At 39.9% G+C, this 22,380-nt stretch overlaps 1 protein-coding gene across 1 annotated transcript in view; it reads right to left on the minus strand.

Annotated features, from left to right (window-relative positions):
* The window catches only part of dmxl2 (Dmx-like 2), a 103,091-nt gene that overhangs the window by 59,846 nt on the left and 20,865 nt on the right, over positions 1–22,380 (minus strand). The window contains 22 exon segments of the mRNA XM_030130945.1: positions 758–988; positions 2,376–2,495; positions 4,413–4,521; positions 4,610–4,699; positions 5,006–5,127; positions 6,991–7,161; positions 7,164–7,191; position 9,285; positions 9,351–9,580; positions 9,831–9,895; positions 9,898–10,038; positions 10,041–10,067; positions 10,070–10,097; positions 10,668–10,939; positions 13,283–13,501; positions 15,444–15,624; positions 15,724–15,904; positions 16,773–16,945; positions 17,036–17,102; positions 17,875–18,019; positions 18,198–18,276; positions 22,015–22,086. Coding sequence (XP_029986805.1) covers positions 758–988; positions 2,376–2,495; positions 4,413–4,521; positions 4,610–4,699; positions 5,006–5,127; positions 6,991–7,161; positions 7,164–7,191; position 9,285; positions 9,351–9,580; positions 9,831–9,895; positions 9,898–10,038; positions 10,041–10,067; positions 10,070–10,097; positions 10,668–10,939; positions 13,283–13,501; positions 15,444–15,624; positions 15,724–15,904; positions 16,773–16,945; positions 17,036–17,102; positions 17,875–18,019; positions 18,198–18,276; positions 22,015–22,086 — 2,752 coding nt within the window.

Genomic DNA, 22,380 nt, shown 5'->3' on the forward strand with positions numbered 1-22,380 from the left:
TCATTACTCATATTTATGGTTTAACCTTTGAAATAAAACTAAAGGTGTTCATGTTACAGTCACCATCGACGTGGTTTTACATCATCAAAAACACAGTCAGCTGTTTCTATGGTTACGTTCAGACTGCAGGTAAATGTGGCACAAATCTGATGTTTGTGTCCATATGTGACCTGGATCTGATCTGTAAAAGACAGTCTGAACAGCACTAATCTGACCCAGACCACTTTCATATGTGGTCCTAAATCTGACCCGGACCACTTTCATATGCGGTCCTAAATCTGAACCGGACCACTTTCATATGTGGTCCTAAATCTGACCTGGACCACTTTCATACGTGGTCCTAAATCTGATCCAGATCTGATATTTTCCAATGTGACTTCAGTCTGAACGTCCAGGTCACATTTATTATTTCCGTCATTGAAATGCAACAAAGGTCCCAGTTGTTGGTCGGAGCAGAGGAAAACCATATTTCCTTCTGTAAACACAGTGTGTGTCTGCGTGGTCTTGTATTCCATCAGGACCTCTTTAGTGCATGTGGGTCACTTCAGGACCTCTTTAGTGCATGTGGGTCACTTCAGGGTCACATTCAGTTCAGACTCAAAACTGATAGAAGTCACATTTAATGTGGAATATGAACCAACACAAAAAAATCAGATTTCACCCAAAAATCTGAATTGTGCATTAGACCTTCCTCAGTCCTTGTACAGAACAGTGTTACTGGTGGTCTGTCCACAGCCTGTGGTGGGTGGTCCCTCACCTGCAGATGGAGTGGCCCTGGTCACCTCCACCCCGTGGGGAAGGTCCAGCCGTCTGCTGTACACCAGCTTGGAGCTCAGGATCAGTTTACTGGCCGACTGTAGATTGGCCGTGGACGCCGACCGCGGCAGAGGTCTGACTGGAGACGTCTCAGGTGACGAATCGGCCTGCATGGTCTGACTGGGGACCATCAGCTGAGTGTGGGAGCTATAGTCTGGACTCATCTGGTCATCTGGACATAGACAAACAGCCACACACAAGAAGATGGTTCATAAATTCTGCTGATAGGAAGTTAAAGGATAAACTGTTGTGTTGAGAAGGGTCGGCATCAAATAAGTTCTACTTCCTCCCACTCCTTTTTGAATGTGCAAATGAAGTCATTTATATGTATAAGGTTTTTTTTGTTTTTTTTCATGACTTTGTACTACATGTTTTATTTCTAAAGATTAAGTAAGTTAACTTTGTCTTGTTGCATATTCAAAATAAACAAAAAAAAATAAAAAGAACCTGTAGGATCTACAGCTGTCATTCATATTCAGAAGAATTCAAAAGAATCAAGCACAGAAAGGCTTGATTGAGACTGAGTGCAGAACTAAAACAAATTTCCAGTGTGATCGTGTTTAAAAAGAGGCATAAAGAAAGGATTTTCCAGAGGTACATTGTTCAATAAACCCCATAAGGTGTTTGTTTGGTATTTGGATATGAATTTTGCAGTGTGTTGGTGAATTTGTTGGAATATGGACGAGTGACTAATGCCGTGTTTCCACCACATGGACTCGACTCGACTCTGGTACCAGGTCCTATTCCAGACTGTTTCCATTACAGGATACTACCCACTTTACAGTACCTGGTCGTCATAGCAATGTGGCACCTTACGTCTGTGTCGTTTGCTCAGAGAGTTGCTAATAAACTTGTTCGTTGCATGTTGTCTTGTCAAGCTCATGTTGAATTTTTACGTCTGAACCTCCTGGACCGACCATGGTGTAGTTTTACAGTTTACTGTCATCATGTGGATTAACCTAATGACATATTTACTGTAAACTTCCGCATCTGTTTTTTTGTAAAATGGCGGGTCACAGAGACAACCCTGACCAATCAGTGGTCTGCAGTGTTTACACATCACCTTTTAGTATCTGGTCCCCAGTCCTGGAACCTCAGCAGAGGTGATACCAAAAAACTAGTACCGGGTACCTGATTCCAGGTCCCTTTTTTGTAATGGAAATGCAAAAAGGCCGAGTCGATACCACGTAGTGGAAATGTGGCATGAATGTACATGTTTGAAAATTGCTGATAAATTTAGGACAGTGTTGTTTCCAGTAAGTATGGAAAGGTTTGAAGGGGTGGGATTAGATCAGTTTAGACTTCTTCCAACTCTAAAAAAAAAAAAAAAAAACCAACTGCAATTTCCCAATTCCTATAAAGTATATCTGTCTACTGTTGTTTTTATTGTATTTTTATTAAAAGAACAACAGAAAAAACCCACTGTAATATGTTCTATATACATGTGAATGTAAATCATGTACATTCTCCAGAACAAAAACCAAATAAAACATCTAAGTTTAAACAGAATGAAGACATGTGTGATGGTCCTGGATCCACCTGGACCGGTCTGGACTTACCCATACAGGCCTGGACAGACTTGAGGTGTAAGTGCCACATCTGCAGGACAGAGTTCCTGTTCAGGTCCTTTTCAATCACCACCAGGAAGAATTTCTCAGAGAACGGGGCCGGCTGGTAGTCTGGATGAAGCAGAGGCAGGTTTGAATGAGTGTAGTCTGGATGAAGCAGAGGCAGGTTTGAATGAGTGTAATCTGGATGAAGCAGAGGCAGGTTTGAATGAGTGTAGTCTGGATGAAGCAGAGGCAGGTTTGAATGAGTGTAGTCTGGATGAAGCAGAGGCAGGTTTGAATGAGTGTAGTCTGGATGAAGCAGAGGCAGGTTTGAATGAGTGTAGTCTGGATGAAGCAGAGGCAGGTTTGAATGAGTGTAGTCTGGATGAAGCAGAGGCAGGTTGAATGAGTGTAGTCTGGATGAAGCAGAGGCAGGTTTGAATGAGTGTAGTCTGGATGAAGCAGAGGCAGGTTTGAATGAGTGTAATCTGGATGAAGCAGAGGCAGGTTTGAATGAGTGTAGTCTGGATGAAGCAGAGGCAGGTTTGAATGAGTGTAGTCTGGATGAAGCAGAGGCAGGTTTGAATGTGCTCTATTGAGTGTACGGCCACAGGATGAAGCCAAACGCAAGATATAAGCAGATGAAAACAGCATGGAATATGGAACAAGATGGAAAAGGAAAGGACAAGATGCACACGACACATAACAACAACCACTGTAGACACAGTGGTGGTGGTGGTGGTGGGGGAGGGGCGCCCCCTAGAGGCCAGAGCAGATTGAACATTATAAATACTTCAAATCACATAAAATTGTATTTTTTAAATTCTCATCCACTAATAAATTGAATTCAGTTGAAGGTCATTAATGTGACTAGTTTATGAACCAAAGCTGTTGGTTTAATAACGTTGGACTCAGTTCTGACACTGAATTCAAATCCTTAACATCAGAACCAACAGGATCCAGTAGAGGTACTGCATTACCATGCATAATAATAACTACTATTATTATAATATCATATGTATTTATTATCATTCACAGTATGTAATACCGCACTTGTAGTAAACATTACTTTAACTAGAAGCACTCGGAGAGCGCAGACCTCCGCCAAGGCAGATCAGTGGGCCCTGGTGGCCCCCCCCCATCCCCGATCACCACCAAATTTAATCATTTGTTCCCTGTGCCAGTATCAACATTTCCTGAAATTTTCATCCAAATCTGTCCATAACTTCTTGAGTTATCTTGCACACAGACAGACAGACAGACAGACAGACAAACCAACGCCGGCAAAAACATAACCTCCTTGGCGGAGGTAATTAAAACAAAAATACCAGCAGATTTATAGAAACCAGTGCATTGACCCATGTGGATCCACAGGTTCCAGATGTGGTCGTTTTTATTCTGTTGTGAATTCGTGCATGTTGTAACGCATTTGTCTAGCAGTCATCGCCAAAGTGTTCTGGTCATAGCAACGGGATTATAAGGATATTGTATTAAAAGGACTAATATCTGCCAAAATATTGTTCCTATCAACTCACTGTTTTGTCTGTTCACTGAGCAAAAATACAGAAGGAATGAAAGGAACACCCCTCTGTTTTGTTTTGTTTTTCTAATGGGGGGGGGGGGGGGTCCACCACTGACACATAAGACAAACATAAGGTGCTGTTCACTTTTAATGCCCCTCGGCCAAATGTAGAGTCAGATTCTGTTGAAAGTTACTGCCCTATAATTTAGATTAGATTGTCTTTGTGTACATTCGGTGCAGATATCTGAATGCAATGTTCAGATAATGTGATTATGTCACTGAATGGACAGACAGACAGATGGATGGACCTTTGGCCAAGGAGTAAAAATGACATAAAAGATGGAAACAACACAAAAAGCACAAGACAAAAGTGATGTGTGTTCAGTCAAACAAAAAAAACATGTAAATACTGTGAACAAAACAAAACCCTTTAGATCCTGATGAAGATGAAGATGAAGGTCATTGTGTGCTAACTGTGCTCATAGTTTTGTCCCCAGCCATAAAGCAGAGCCCACAGTTTTCACCTTCTCCAGATGGACAGGCTGTGGTGGACGCCTCTGTCTTTGTCTGAGGTTTGTACCCCAGGATGAAGTCCTCCTGGAAGACGTGCAGCAGCTGAGTATTGGCACCACACTGAGGACACAGAGAGACAGACACATCAGATCTGTGTCCACCAGGGACGGAGACAGGGACAGGGACAGATCTGAGGGGGGGGGGTCACCTGGTTGGTAATGACATCTAGCTCGATGATACATCCAGGTCTGGCGGTCGACTGTTGGCTGACAATGTTGAACACTTCGCCAACCAGTTTCTAAACAGAAACAGAAAAAAAAAACACATCAAACTGTAATATTTCTGGTTAATATAATACAAACAACAAATCTGTTGGTCTCTTTTCTAATTGTTTCTGTTAACTTTAAAAAACGGTTTTAAAACAGTCCCTAAAGGCTTCCGTAGGTAAACACTATGTTGATGCACTCAAAGGTGGTGAATGGAAAAATCTGCACCTGGTTTTTGAAAGTTCTGGGACCTTCTAAACCCTAAACCCCCCTCCCTGACCCAAACTGTACCCTCCTATGATCAGACCCAGATCTATCCCAGACCCAGAGTCACTCACAGACGTCTCCGGATCCGACAGCTCGTCCAGGAGTTTCCTGGCATCAACCACAGCCTGATACAGACGCAGGTTTTTACCGTCTGACGCCACGAAGCAGGCACTGGCGCTGTTACAGTAGGTACCTGAGGGACAAAAAACACAGGTTCAAGGACTGTGCACAAACATGTGCTGTTCCAAACACTGCATTCACCTCAGACTGCACCAGTGAGGCATTTTTCCCTCCACCAAGGAACGGCAGAGGTCATGTTTTAATCGGAGTTTGTTTGTCTGTTAGCAAGATAACCCAGAAAGTTATGGATGGATTTTGACGAAATTTTCATGAAATATTGACACTGGAACAAGGAACAAATGATTAAATTTTGGGGGTGATGTGGGGAGGTGGGGGGGGGAACAACACACATGACTGATCTGCCTTGGTGGAGGTCTGCGTTCTCTGAGTGCTTTTCTAGTTAAATATGTGGATGTTTTGAATCTTTTCATAACCTGTGCTTTTGTAGTTAATGGATGTGACTAAGGAATCCACACTACCTTTTACTGCTACCAGCCATGTTTTAGCACTTTGGGGAAAATGCCACAGAAACAGAAGATCAGTCATGCATGTTAAAGGTTCATTCCCTCTGCCAAGGACAACAGAAGTTTATGTTTTCATCAAGGTTTGTCTGTTTGTTTGTTTGTCTGTTTGTTTGTCTGTTAGCAAGATAACTCAAACAGTTATGAACAGATTTGGATGAAATTTTCAGGAAATGTTGATACTGGCACAAGGAACAAATGATTAAATTTCGGTGATGGTGGTGGGGGACTGATCTGTGTTGGTGGAGGTCTGCGCTCTCTGAGTGCTTTTCTAGTTAAGTATGTGGATGTTCTGAATCTTTCATAACCTGTTTTGTTCGGATCACAACCTTGAAAAAGCTGCCTTGCCGCTTTCATGATCTAGTTTATGAACAAAGTTTTACCTCTTCATATCTAAAATAATGAAAAAAATAAATAATCAATTCTATATTATAATAGGGAAGTGGATTCTGTACACAGCTGACTGCTGCAGTTTGTCATATGATGTATTATTGCTCAGTGAACAGACTATGTGAAAACAGTAAGTTGACGAACCAATATTTGGCAGATATTAGTAATTTTGAAAACATAGGCTTATAATCACGTTGCTATGACCAGAATCATAGAATCATCATTGAAGTGGGTTACCTAGGAAAGGATAAACAATAGGGCCACGTTGCCATGGCGTCAAATGTCCTGTGCAGAAACAGACGTGTCAGCTGAGAGGTTATTCAACTGAAAATGACCAAGGAGGAATTTACCAAGAAAGGAAAGAATGAACTGGATCAGAGGATCTAGAACCTGGGGTTCCCAACGGGTCAACGCACTAGTTATATAATAATAATAATAATAATAATAATAATAATAATAATATAACTAATAATAATAATAATAATAATAATAATTTTACTATTATTCATGCACCTCCATCCTACTGGACAGTTACATTTGCACTTTATAGTCTATTACTGCACCTACTGTTAAATGACCTCCTTCTGTTTGTACTTACTTCTAATTTATTACTGTATGTTTAGTGTTTGCTCTTGTGTTCTATTTTTTATTTTATTTTTATTTTATTTTTTATTCTTATGTTCTATTCTTTTATTTGATTTTTTTATTCTTGTGTTCTATGTTTTGTTCTTGTGTTCTATTTTTCATTTTTGTGTTCTATTTTTTACTGTGTCAAATGCTGTCGATGCTCTGAAATTTACCAGATTTGGATCAATAAAATCTATCTATCTAACCTCTTTAAATCTAATCTGACTTTGGAAATGTGATTTATCCTGACAGATGTATTCCACTGAAAACACATTAAGCAGAAGTTCAGGTGGTTCAGCTAAAGCCAAACCGTCCCCTCCTGTATTTCTTCCCTCTGGGTGGATGTTTGTTTGTGTGTCCCCCCTCGTCCTGAGGCTGGAGCTGTCCATGGTGCTTACCCAGGACGGTGCTGGGCACCAGCGTGGGGAGCCAGGCCACGTTACTGAAGGCAGAGGTGTGTAAGGAGTTGATGCGAGCTAGTTCAGAGACCCCCCCGGTGCAGGACAGAGGTCCGATGTGGTCCACCCTCCACAGAATCAGCTCACTGTAGATGGCGTTGGGGTCGTGGACGTCCTCGTAGCTACGTTACGAAGCTGTTTCTGGGGAGACAAAAACAAAGGTTATATAGAAGTTACACGAGGAGGACAGGAAGGTCAGTCCAGGACACTTCAAATATGAGTCTAAGGGTCCTTTAGTGTTAGTTAATAGTTTTGGATTTTTCATTATAGTTTAGTTTTATTTAGTTTGGACTTTTTTTCTCTAATTCAGATAGTTTTAGTTCATTTTAGAGCAAGTTGCTAGTTTTTATTAGTTTTCATTTTTTTCTAAATGCTTAGTTTTAGTTTAGTTTTAGTATTAATTTTAGTTTTGTCGGATCTTTTCTCTTCTTCTCTGTCGTATTCAAATAAATCCCAGACAGGACTCTGCTGCTTTCTCCCAACTTCAGTCTCCATGTTTCCAGGTAGAGTGGGGACCAGAAGATGACTGGAAACCACAAGTGATGGACCATCAAGTGTCACATGGTGCCAGCAGATAAGACTGTTAGAGCGAAATAAATCAATTTTGTATCAATCCGACATTGACAAAGACGAAAACGAAGGGAATTTATCCACAATTTTTATCTGTTTTAGTTAGTTTTGTAAACACACAATACAGTTTCAGCTAGCTATCATTTTTTTCCTTTTAATTACAGTTTTTATTTATTTCAGTTAACAAAAATGTTTTTTCAATTCTAGTTTTCATCATTTCATTAGTTTTTGTTAACAATAATAACCTTGGTCCACATACTTTAGCCCATGGTGTATTTACATTAGAATCACAGTTAACAGGTTAGAAAACACATACTAGTGACTCTGAGGGACAGACTTTATACTTCCTGGTAGTTTTTGAAGTTCAACTGGACTGGTTTTTAAAAACTACCAGGAGGAACAAAGACCTGGACTAATGAGAACTCACACAGACATAAAAAGGATTTGGAATAAAACTTTAGGGATTTTTAGAAGGTCCAAGGAACTGAAAAACAGTTCCTCTAATGCAGGGGTGTCAAACTCATTTTGGTTCAGGGGCCATATTTAGCCCAGTTTGATCTGCAGCGGGCCAGACCAGTAAAATTATGACTTAATAACCAATAAATAATGACAAATCCAAGTTTTTCCTTTTGTTTTAGTACAAAAAACCCCCAATTAAATTATGAAAAATTTTACATTTTACCAAAAAGATGTGAATAACCTGAAAAAACTGAAATTTCATTTGAAAACTTCAAATCAACTTCAATATTATGCCTCAACTTATTATTTATACATGTACATTACAACACAGTGTTACATAAACATCTGGTAACAGCAGAATATTGTTAACAATTTTGGAGTTTGGAACTAAAATTTGAAAATTTCAACAATATTACATCTGTTATTATTATTAATACAACTCCAGATGACAGTGGATCCATAAATGCACCAAATATTTAGTAACAGGCTGAATATTGTTCATGTTGCACATTTCAGGTTGTTCATTTTTGTTTTTATTTATGTATTTATTTGCATTTTATTGTGAAAGAATAGTTTTGTAAATGTAAATTTTTTCACACTGTAATGTTATTTTTTCACTTCGATTTTTTCTACATAATTTTTCACAAAGAAAACTTGTAGTTTTCATTATTTATGGGTTGTTGTAAATAAAAAATAAAATGTAAAATTTTTTAAAAATAAATAAATAAATAAATAAAAATAAGTAAAAAAAAATTAATTAAAAAAATAAATAAAAAACTGAAAGATTGAAAAAGGAAAAAAGAAAAAAGAGAAAATAATAAAAATAATAATAAAAATAAAAATAAAGAAAAAAGAAAAAAAAATTTAAAAATAAAAATGCAAAACATTTTTTTAAATTAAATTAAAAAATAAATAAATAAAATAAAGATTAAAAAAAATAATACAAAAATAAAATAAATAACTTAAATAAATAAATTAAAATAAATAATAAAATTATGGTTCTTGTGTTGTTATTTTTACTGTAGATCACATTGGTCTGTATGTGAAACCTAAACAAAAATGATTTTTGACAATCTGGACTGTTCACGTTAATTTCTGCACTTTCACCCTGTAGGCCGGAATGGAACCTCTGGCGGAGAGGCGGGGGGGCAGTTTTGACCCCTGGGCTGCATGTTTGACACCTGTGCTCTAATGAACCATTTAACCCTAACATGTTGTGACCTCTGCCTTTGTTTCTGTTCACTGTTCCTCTGTCGTGTTTTCTGGTCTACCTGGGGAGTCCCTTCGGTAAAGGGAACGTCGGCGGCTGTTCTCCCTCCAGGCTCCCTGGCGCCGAAGGGGGGGTGAGGAGGGCGTTGTGGTGGGAGGAGGTGAGCAGCAGAGGCAGCACCGTGTGACAGGCCTGGTCGTTGAGGTGGAAGCGGTGGCCGCAGTAACGGAACTTATGAGACACTGTGAGTACGTTGGAGAAGGCGGAGCGCTCAGCGAAGGTCACCGCCCACTGCAGGGGAGGGAGGAGCCACAGGTCAGACAAGGAAGGAGGAGGAGCCACAGATCAGACAGTCAGAGAGGAAGGAGGAGGAGCCACAGATCAGACAAGGAAGGAGGAGGAGCCACAGATCAAACAAGGAAGGACACATACACCCTCAGATCATTCACTAAACGGCAACAATCAGGTGTGTGTGTGTGTGTGTGTGTGTGTGTGTGTGTGTGAGAGAGAGAGAATGCGTGTGTGTGTGTGTTTTCCTGACCTGGTTGAGGGACCCGTCCACGTGCTTGGAGACCATCATGACCGCTGGGCTGATGCAAGGGTGGGGGATGGGGCGGAGCCTAGGCTCAACGAACTGAGACCGGCCGAGGCCGAGGCTGAACGAGGGACGCGTTGGATGATTCTGCCCTGGTCCCCCAGCCCCGCCCCCTCCCCTTCCATCATGGTGCACGCATACATCAGAATGTTTTACTCAGAGAGTTGGCATCACCTGTAGGAACGCCACAGGAATACGGGAGGAGAAGGACACCTGGAGGAAGAGGAGGGAGAGGAGGAGGGAGAGGAGGAAGAGGAGGAAGAAGAGGAGGTAGGGGAGGAAGGGGAGGAAGAGGAGGAAGAAGAGGAGGTAGGGGAGGAAGGGGAGGAAGAGGAGGAAGAAGTGGAGGAAGAGGAGGAATGGAGGAAGAAGAGGAAGAAGAGGAAGAGGAGGAAGAAGAGGAGGAAGAAGAGGAAGAGGAGGAAGAGGAGGGACAGGAAATAATCTTTTAAAAAAGAAACAAAACCAAAAAAAATTGCGTTTTTAACAGTATCATGATATATCGTATCGTGATCCTAGTATTGTGATTTGTATTGTATCACCAGATCTTGCCAATTCACAGCCCTATTCACCACCTATGTGATGTTTGTTATGTTGGTCGTTTGTCCAGGACAACAGATGGAAATGAGCTTCTCTGCTAAATCTGGTGCATGCATCTAGTTCTTTGTAACTAACGCCAACACACACCACTGTCCTGTAACTAAATAAATAAATACAAATAAATACAAAATACTTTGAGGACGACAGCAGAGACAGCAGATGTGTGTCATTTTTTCGGCCTACCTGAACCTGTCTGAAAATGCCCTGGTTGAATTCGTCCAAGTACTTGACGTGCCAGACCAGGAAGGAGCCGTCGGCCGGGTGGATGGTGAACAGCATGTCCGGACTCTTGTTCCACTCCGTGGTCAGGATCTCCATCTTCCTCTCCAGCAGCATTGAGGGCAGAGGCATGCTGGAGCTGGACCCTGGAGACGAGGCTTTGGTACTGCCCTGTTCCCCCGGTTCCATGTCTTCACCGTGTTCTGAAGACGCTTTGTCTGACATCTCATCCAGGTCTACGAGGACACACAACCATGGACTCATTCATTATGATACTCCTTATTTATGAAAGGAAATAATGATGGTCAGGTCATTTCTGATCATATATAAGGTACAGCTGTCCTATTTTATTGTGATCATTTGTCCTTGGAGCAAGGTTCTAATAGTTCATTATAGACTAATTTTATTTAGTTTGGACTTTTTTTTCTCGAATTCAGTTAGTTTTAATTCATTTTCAGAGCAGGTTTGCTAGTTTTTATTAGTTTTCATTTTTTTCTAAATGCTTAGTTTTAGTGTAGTTTTAGTTTTGTCGTATCTTTTCTCTTCTTCTCCGTCGTATTCAAATAAATCCCAGACAGGACTCTGCTGCTTTCTCCCAACTTTAGTCTCCATGTTTCCAGGTAGAGTGGGGACCAGAAGACGACTGGAAACCACAAGTGACGGACCGTTAAATATCATATGGTGCCAGCAGTTAAAATTGCTCAAGCGAAATAAATCGATTTCGTATCAATCCGACATTGACAAAGACGAAAACAAAGGGAATTTTATCCGTAATTTTTATCCGTTTTAGTTAGTTTTGTAAACACACAATACAGTTTCAATTAGTTATCACTTTTTTCTTTTAATTATAGTTTTTATTTATTTCAGTTAACGAAATGTTTTTCAATTCTAGTTTTCATCATTTTGTTAGTTTTCGTTAACAATAATGACCTTGCCTTAGAGGTCAACAGGTTTGATTATCAATATATGTATTCATCATCTGTAAGGTTTATTTGATTTGACTGTCAAATAAAACGAAATGTTTAATGTTCAATTCTGTGTTCTACCTGGTCTATTCTATTTCATTCTATGTGTTCTACCTGGTCTATTCTATTTCATTCTATGTGTTCTACCTGGTCTATTCTGTTTAATTCTATGTGTTCTACCTGGTCTATTCTATTCAATTCTATGTGTTCTACCTGGTCTATTCTATTTAATTCTATGTGTTCTACCTGGTCTATTCTATTTAATTCTATGTGTTCTACCTGGTCTATTCTGTTTAATTCTATGTGTTCTACTTGGTCTATTCTGTTTAATTCTACGTGGTCCTCCTGGTCTATTCTGTTTAATTTTATGTGTTCTACCTGGTCTATTCTATTTAATTCTATGTGGTTCTACCTGTCCATACTATCAGTGTTATAGACTCTTATCAGGGACATGTTTGACTTTAACCATAGTCATGGATAAATGTACATGTTTGAGGATAAACAGTGAAATTTACATTTAAATAATACATGACTAAAAACACATAATGTGTATTTATATTTAAATTTGAATTAATATTTTATAATAGTGGCACATATGCTTTGGCGTACCCTAGTGGTGATATGTGGTTAAGGATGTAACGATCTGAAAATTTCATCACAGTTATTGTGACCAAAATTATCACAGTTATCATTATTATCGCGGTATTGTTGAAATTGTGCTCAAAATGTTCAAAAAGTACTAATACACACACTGAAATAATTCAACCAAGTTATATTTTTAAAAAAAATAGTAATAATAAAATAAAATAATTGGCACAATGTACTTTCTGTTGCAGAAACATTCAAATATTAACCCTTTGTGGTCTGAGCCTATTTTGTCCGTTTTTTCAGTCCTGTTGATTTTTCCTTTACATACTATATAAATAAATGTTTACTGTACCCATGTTTGTGATCTTTTTTTCAGCACAACTTCATCTATCTCATCTATTATTTTTTAACTTTAACCTAATATAAAAACATAAAAGGCCAGAAAACACACAAAAAAATATAAAATCCGATTTGAAAAACATATATAATTTATTGCATAAATAACACACAGATGGTTAACGAACCTCTTAAAAGACTTTAAAAGTGAATATTGGTTCCAAATATTAGGTTTATAAAATCAAAATTGTAATAAATTAAAACTATACTCAAATATTTGACATAAAAGCAGATCTTTACATAGGCGTTTTTTTCCCCTAAAAGTGCTGTAATCAAACACGGTTATCATGATAATTAGAATTTAAACGGTAATACTGACCGTCTGCAATTTTACCCCGGTTTATCGTTATACCAGTAATCGTTACATCCCTATATGTGGTTATAGTGCAGCTGATACTGACTTAAATACTGCATCACCAAAAAACTGTTTACCCAGCTGCCACTGAATGTGACACTACATAAATTAAATTTGATTGACTGATAGATTTCTTCATTTTTCACTGAGGATCAAACATCAGCTGATACAGTAGAACTAATAGAGTTGACATGAATCCATCGTTTACCGACATCAGCTGATATGAAGGCCCAGTTCTGTTCGAAGTACCGTGTGTGTCTGTTTTTGTGTCCTACCAAAGTCGAACTTCATGGGGGATCCTTCAGGGTCCAGAGCGTCGTCAGTAGTCTGGTCCAGCTGTTGTTCGGAGAACTTGCGAAGCTGTAGCATGAACAGGTCCATAGATGAGGTGAAGCTGAGGTCCTTATTGTTGAGCCAGTGGACCACGAAGCCTCCGCCGCCGGTGCCATCGTCTGGGTTGAACGCAGCAGAATCAGCTAGGACCGATGGGATATCTGAGAGGACCACAGGACACATACAATGTGACCAAAGGGTTTAGGCTGAACTTCAGACATATTTTTCTGAACCCTATTTACAATTAACACAATGTTTCCACATAAAAACAAACAATAAAATTTTCAGAAGAGAATCCATATTTAATTTAATTCAGGTAAATGATGTCCTTATAAAACTACCAATACTGATCCTAGTCTTTTAATCAAGTCCTTTCTTTAGTCAATCCTGAACTCTATATTTTGAGTAACACTGCGCTGCATTAAGGATGAAAAACACCCCAAAAATGTCCCAAACACCTGAAACTAATGCAAAGAAGAGAGACAACTCCTAAAACAGGAAAATTATCTGTATTCTTTCCTCTCATCTGCCATTAACTGAAAATCTCTGAGTTGTGATCAAATAAAAAATCTGAGGACATCTGTTAACCCTTTCCTGATATTTGATAAGCTAAGATAGGCTAAGCCAAGATAACACTGGTCTACAAGTCAAATGCTTCCAGAATAAAAGGAGTGAAATTTGACCAGGTGTGAGTCTGTGATCCAGGCTAATCCAGTCCTAAATGCTGGTTGGTTGTAGTTTCGCAGATACAGTCTGGGGTCAGAATGTGAAACTGTAGAATTAATGATAGAATGGGTTTAAGTCCAAAGGAACAGAGGGTATGCACATGACGTCACCGCTAGCGGAAGTCACCGCGGTTCCGCCCACTGAGTGGCAGAAAGAGGGAGATGAGTGACAGCGTTGGCTTCAATACTGTCTAAACTGAAGAACAATATTTAATTAATAAAAAATGGGGAAGAGCTGTTGTGCGATTGATTGTATGAACAGGTTTGAAAAGCAGTCGGAGCTATCGTTTTACAGACACCGAAAGACAAAGAAAAGAGAAGTAGCTGGATCCACAAATCCAGGAAACCAAACCTAGATGTGTGGATCCTGTTTGGTGTCAGCTAACATTCATTTATGCTGTATTTTTGGGTCAAATCAGACCTGAAATGACATTTTGTTTTGGCTAACGTTATTTCTGACTAAAGCTCTTGTTTACATCTTTCATGGTTTTTGTCTTCATTTTATGATTCTGAACCTTGTGCTCTACACGATTAGTAAACTAACTAGGGTTGATACTGGGTGCTTTCTTGCACCCTGCCTGTATTGGGGTTGATACTGGGTGGTTTGTTGTGGCCTACCTGTGTTGGGGTTGATACTGGGTGGTTTGTTGTGGCCTACCTGTGTTGGGGTTGATACTGGGTGGTTTGTTACAGCCTACCTGTGTTGGGGTTGATACTGGGTGGTTTGTTGAGGCCTACCTGTGTTGGGGTTGATACTGGGTGGTTTGTTACACCCTACCTATGTTGGGGTTGATACTGGCTGGTTTGTTACAGCCTACCTGTGTTGGGGTTGATACTGGGTGGTTTGTTGAGGCCTACCTGTGTTGGGGTTGATACTGGGTGGTTTGTTACACCCTACCTATGTTGGGGTTGATACTGGCTGGTTTGTTACAGCCTACCTGTGTTGGGGTTGATACTGGGTGGTTTGTTGAGGCCTACCTGTGTTGGGGTTGATACTGGGTGGTTTGTTACAGCCTACCTGTGTTGGGGTTGATACTGGGTGGTTTGTTGAGGCCTACCTGTGTTGGGGTTGATACTGGGTGGTTTGTTACAGCCTACCTCTGTTGGGGTTGATACTGGGTGGTTTGTTGCGGCCTACCTGTGTTGGGGTTGATACTGGGTGCTTTGTTACAGCCTACCTCTGTTGGGGTTGATACTGGGTGCTTAGTTACAGCCTACCTCTGTTGGGGTTGATACTGGGTGGTTTGTTGCAGTCTACTTGTGTTGGGGTTGATATTGGGTGCTTTGTTACGGTCTACCTGTGTTGGGGTTGATACTGGGTGGTTTGTTGTGCCCTACCTGTGTTGGGGTTGATACTGGGTACTTTGTTGTGGCCTACCTGTGTTGGGGTTGATACTGGCTGAGATGTGGAAGTGACACAGGGCGTTGGCGTGGTGAGCGATGTGGCGGTGGGTGTGTCCATCGTGCGTTCCCAGCTGAGACGGCAGCAGTTCGCTGTGAGCCACCAGAGCAGAGGACCGCCGCCGCCCACGCCGCAGATGCTTCAGGTGGTGGATCGACTGTTGGGGCAGAACATAAACAGGCGTGTTTACCGTACGGGGTCAGACTCGGCATGGTCACCTCCGGTCTGTTGTTGTGCTGATGCTGAGGATGCGGACCTCCAAGGCGTGCTGGATCTTGTCCTTATTCCCTCCCAGGCCTGGCAAGCTGGAGCTGAAGGAGTGTGTGTTCTCAGAGATCTGCCCCCCCAGCAGACTATCCTCAGGTAGGAGGGTTTCAGACCACAGCCTGCACACGCCGTCCTCACAGGACGTCAGCAGAACATTGCACACAGAACCCCTGGGAAACATCAAGACAAACACATGACACATCTGTTCTATTATCAGGTAATTATAGTCGACTCAAACTCAAACTAGAATGGAAAAAAAACATTTACTGAAATAAAAAGGACTGCAGGTAAAAACAGCTTAGTTTTACCTTAGAAGTTCACAAAGTTTCCTGAACCACTGAATATGAGCAAGAGAAGAGCTTTTCATAATATGGGACTTAAGTACCATTATCTACCCCCCAGCCCCCCCCCCCCCGAAGGGGAGGCAAGGGGTATTGTTTTTGGTTCAGTTTGTCTGTCTGTCTGTCTGTTTGTTTAACACTCTAGCAGCAAAACTATTGGTTGAATTCATACCAAATTGACTTTATAGATTGCCAATGACCAAGACTGGATCTCATTACATTTTGGGAAAAATAGGTCAAAGTTCAAATTTTTTATAAGACCCAAGCATCCACCTTTAACCCTTACAGACCCAAACGTCCTCCTTTAACCCATAAAGACCCAAACGTCCTCCTTTAACCCTTACAGACCCAAACATCCTCCTTTAACCCATAGACTCAAACGCCCTCCTTTAACCCTTAAAGACCCAAACGTCCACCATTAACCTAAACCATCTACTGATCTAAACTGTTTCATTCCTGTTGATCCACTCATCTTTTCATGGTCATCAGATACGACCATATTTGGACGCTCAGAGGCTCCGTAGTTACCATGGAAACACTGTCATCTTCTACAACATTGATTCCCCAGTGAAACCCATGGAGTTGTGTGTGTGTGTCTCTGTGTGTGTGTCTGTGTGTGTGAATCTCTGTGTGTGTGTGTGTGTGTGTGTGTGTGTGTGTGTGTGTGTGTGTGTGTGTGTTGTTTTTTTTTTCTTACTTGGCCATGTACTTGCTGGTCTTCCTCCAGGACACTCCGGTGACCGATCGTGGATGTGCCAGGTAAACAAAGGAAAAGTGAACGGGCAGAGGCTTTTTGTCAGTCGGGTCTTGGACCACCACGGCAGAGCGCCATCCAGTGGTGGGGTACCACACTTTGAGTAAACAGTCATCCTGAGGGAGGGAGGGAGGGAGGGAGCATCAGCATCAGTCATATTATCCACAAACAGCTGTGTGACCTTTCAAACACTGAACGGGTCATACCTTCCCAACGGATGCAAAGTATTCTCCATCAGGTGACCACTTGGCGACGTGGACAGAAGCAGCGGTTCTGATGGTAACACACACACTCATATCAGATATATGCATATGTGTAAATGGGAAAAAGCTGCACACAAACAAACCTGCACTACAGACCATGGTTTAACGGATGCTGAGTTCAAAGGATGGACTTTAACTGGAGGGGGAGGAGGACTTCAACACTTCATTTATGACGTGATGTCGTTAAGGAAAAGTCTACATCTATGTCATCTGATATTATAAAAGGGAAGTGTGTGTGTATGTGTGTGTGTGTGTGTGTGTGTTTACATAGGCCACAGTCTCACAATGAAGCTGTTGACAGGGAACAGAATATAGCTACACTTAGCATCCAAACCCTGTCTTTATAGATAATTTGGGAATAATTAGTTTTACACATCACTCATTTTCTGTGTTAAATAAAATAAAATAAAATAAAATAAAATAAAATTACACAGAACTTTATCAATCCTTTGGCCAGAGCCCTGAGGAAACTGAGGTTCCAACAGCAGCACAAACATTGAATATACACACAAAAAAAATAAATAAAATAATAATAATAATAACAGTAATAATGGTAATAATAATAGTAGTAATAATAATAGTAATAATAATAATAATATTAATGATGATGATGATGACGATGATTATGATAATAATAATAATAATAATAATAATAATAATAATAATAATAAGTAACGTACTGCACTCTGTTATGCACATCATCATCGTCATCACATGTTAATCTACTGTTCTTCTAATTTCCAGTCCTATCCAGTGTTGTTGTTGTTGTTGTGGACACATACTTGCATTGCCACACACAGTTCCAGTCGTTGAGGACGGGGTGGGGGTTGTCCTCGGCCGTCTGTCCGTCCTCCTCCTCTATCAGGGTGTCCGTTAGCGGAGGAGCCCACAGCTGGAGTCGCTCAGTGGCTGCTAGGATACGGTTCCCTGAGGACACAAAAGCACTCGGTGACACGCGTCAACGTTCCGCCTCCACCGCTACGGCGCTACACAGGTTCTTACATAACGCCTATTGTTCCTGAGCAGCTGAAAAGGGGGAGGGGCCTTCTGACATTCAGGCAGACGGTGAGTGACACGAGCGTAAACACAGAAGACGGTGCGGTACCTTGTGGATCCCAGGCCAGGTTGTAGGTGATGGCGTCCAGGAAGAACTGTCCCGTCTTCTGCCACTGATAGTTAAGCTGCTGTTAGTAACGACAAAGAAAACACACACACAGCGTGCATCGTTACTGGGATTAGTCCAACACGGGTCGCTTTTCCACTGACGCTCAAATTAAGTGAATATGACTCATGCATAAATATTTGCCTAACGGGAAAAAAACAGCAATTTCGGCAAAACTCTCATTTTTTGCATATGCAAGAAGTGGTTTTTCGTAATCAAATTCGTATATCGCATGTAGAAGCCAATAGCATAATAACAACCGCTAACATAATAACAGCCAATAACATGGTAACAACTGATAACATAATAACAGCCAATAACGTAATAACAACCGATACCGTAATAACAGCCAATAACGTAATAACAACTGATAACACAATAACAGCCGATAACGTAATAACAACCGATAACAGAATAATGGCCGATAACGTAATAACAACGATAACGTAATAATGGCCGGTAACATAATAACAACCGATAACGTAATAACAACCAACAATATAATAAAGGCCGATAACGTAATAACAACCGACAACGTAATAACAGCCGATAACGTAATAACAACGGATAACATAATAACGGCCGATAACGTAATAACAACCGATAACGTAATAACAATCGATAACATAATAACGGCTGATAACATAATAACAACCGATAACGTAATAACAGCTGATAACGTAATAAATCTGCCATTTTTAAAATGGAATCGGCCAAAAATATAATATCTGGCCAGTAACGTAATAAAAGTCCTGAACCGATAATGAAATAACTTTTGGCCAATAACGTTATAACTTATTACATTATTGGCCCAGTTATTACATTTGCAAAGAATTTTTTTTTTTAACCAGGACTATATCATAATAACCAGCCAATAAGTTATAACGTTATTGGCCAAAAGTTATTACGTTATCGGTTCAGGACTTTTATTACATTATTGGCCAGATATTACATTATTGGCTTACTCCATTTTAAAAATGGCAAATTTATTATGTTAAAGGCCGTTATTATGTTATCAGGCCGTTATTACATTATCGGCTGTTATTACGTTATCGGCTGTTATTACATTATTGGCTTCTACATCACGCAAAACTGCAATGGAAAGATATGACCAAAGGAAAACTGGAGGAATTTGTACAATTATGGGAACCGTATATGAGCATTATGGTATCTGGAAAATAGAGACATGGCATACAAATGATTGCTGTTTTTATAATTTAATTTTTTACATTATCATGACTGTCATATTTGATTATTTTTATTATTATTTTTTTTATTTTTTGTTTTTTTTTTACAAAAACAAGTTCATAAGAATATATGTATGTTATTTATACATATATTTATATATCATTTGGTGCAAGTCTATGTGGTGTGAATGGGTGTGTGTATGAGTGTTTATGTTGTTTTGATCCATGTTCGTTATGTATATTATTATTTACTTTGTGTACCTTGCAATATAAAACTTAAATACCAATAAAAATATTGTGAAAAAAAAAACTACAATGGAAAGACCTTTTAGTACAGGGCTGTCAAACTCATTTTAGTTGAGTTCCACATTCGCCCTAATATGACCTCATGTGGGCAAGGTTATTAACATTAACGAAAATTAACGAAATGACGAAAACTAGAATTGTAAAAACATTTTCGTTAACTGAAATAAATATAAACTATAATTAAAAGAAAAAAACGATAACTAACCAAAACTGTATTGTGTGCTTACAAAACTAACTAAAACGGACAAAAATTATGGATAAAATTCCCTTCGTTTTTGTCTTTGTCAATGGCAGATTGATACGAAATCGATTTTTTATTATTTATTTAAAGTTGGAAGAAAGCAGCAAAGTCCTGTCTGGGATTTATTTGAATACGACAGAGAAGAAGTAAAAAGATACGACAAAACTAAAACTAATACTAAAACTAAGCATTTAGAAAAAAATGAAAACTAATAAAAACTAGCAAACCTGCTCTAAAAACGAATTAACTCTTTCAGTGCCAGACAGTTACGGGGCTAATAAGCCTTAAAAGTGCCACAGATTTTGGCCGTTTTTCAGTATTTCGCGTCGTTTTTATAATATTTGAAGAATCCTGCAGGAAACCGCTCGGTAACATCCGACGATTGCTAATTAGATTCAAAACGCACCAGACGCAGCCGATTCATTATTGATCGTAATTTGCATAATTCATAATAATAATAATAATAATAATCTTTATTTATATAGCACTTTTCATACATTAAAAAATGTAGCACAAAGTGCTTTACATATCAGTTTAAAAATCAGTACCGCCCCCCACCCACTCACCCGCACACGCACACACACACACACACATATACATGCAAACCCACAAGCTAACACATACTTAAGAAGACTGACTGAGCACGGGTAGACCAGAACAAAAATGTACAAGTAAAAGTAAAACATCAATTTAGGAGGCGCTGTCTCAGGGAGCCATCCGCACCAGGATGCAGCCGCCGACCCCGGTGACCAGGCACCAGCAACACAGCCCCGCATCCCAACTAGTAGGAGAGGGCCAACTGGGACCCCCACCCACCAGAAAGGAGCGGACCCCAGTGAGAGAAGGCGCCGCCACAGCCCCTGGAGTCCACAGCCGCCCCCCGGCATGGAGGGCTCCCTCTGATGAAACACCGGAGAATAAGAAACATTAAAAAGATATAAAAATATTATTCGGTCGCGTGACCTCAAATTCCTGTCTGCTTGGTCTCAAAAGGGGGACGCAGAAAGAACGTCATCGAAATGTGAGAAAGAAATGGGGGTGGATGGTTTGTTTGTACACAAATGTGGCGTGTTCTCCAAAGCCGATCTGATCGGCCCGTGGCACTTTACAGGTTGTATTCGTAAAGCCGATTTAATCGGCCCATGGCACTGAAAGAGTTAAAACTAACTGAATTAGAGAAAAAAAAAGTCAAAACTAAATAAAACTAAACTAGAATGAAAAATCCAAAACTATTAGAACCTTGCATGTGGGCCGGACCAGTAAAAGAATAACAGCAAAAAACATAAATTAATATTATAATAATGTTTGCATCTACAAAGTTTCCGTAAAAAGCTGAGTAATATGAACAACTTGAAATGTCTTAAGAATAACAAGTACAATTTTAATAATATTCTGCCTCAGTTTATCGTTTACACATGTGCATTACAACTTACATTACAATTACAAATACACAAAACATTTAGTAACAGGCAGAATATTGGTACAATTGCATTTACTGTGCTTCTCTTTAGACATTTTCAGGTTGTTCATATTCAGGTTATTCACATTTTTTGTAAAAGGATAGTTTGTTAATGTAAACATTTTCATGTAATTTTACTTTTTTTATACTAAGGCAAAGAGAAAATTTGTAGTTGTCATTATTTATAAGTTATTATAATAGTATTTTACTGGTTCTGACCCACCTGAGATCCTATTGATCTGTGTGTGGAACCTGAATTAAAAGGATTTTGACACCATTGGTTGTTAATATCTTCAGTGTAATTTTTGCATTTCACAAATTCATCCCACGGGCCTAACCCTAACGGGCCGGATTTGGTCTCCGGGCCGCATGTTTGACACCTGTGTTTTAGTGCAACTAGAGTCATACATCTGGATACACTGCCAGTGATTCGATGCATTACCAATCCAGTGAAGCCCCCTGCCCATTACTTCTGTTTTTTCGACATTTAGTAAAGTTTTGCGCACGTGTCCGATGGAAAAGCGACAGCTGACTTCATGCAGAGAAAATGTCCCAGTTTGTGCTTACCTTGTGGCGTTTGTTTGGGTTGGTAGAAAGAGGTTCAAAGATGCAGACTGTGTTTCCGTAGGATGCAGCGATCTAAAAATAAAGAGCTGTGTTCATCATCCCAACATTACTCAGCCGTCACCGTCAGTCTTTCCCAAAGGAGAGGGTTTAGGTGGAGGAACCAGGGAGCAGAGCACAGACTCTACACGTCAACACTACATAAACATCTGAACTAGGGATGCACCATAACTGTTCTGTACAACTGATACTCATAATCGATAACTTCCTGGTTGTCATAACTGACACCAAACCCCAATAGTTCCCATCATTCCAGTTGTTTTCTTCTTATTTCTAGTCAGTGTTAAAGGTGCAGGAGACTTTCGAGAC

The sequence above is a fragment of the Sphaeramia orbicularis genome, chromosome 3 (assembly GCF_902148855.1).
Source record: "Sphaeramia orbicularis chromosome 3, fSphaOr1.1, whole genome shotgun sequence".
Lineage (NCBI taxonomy): Eukaryota > Metazoa > Chordata > Actinopteri > Kurtiformes > Apogonidae > Sphaeramia > Sphaeramia orbicularis.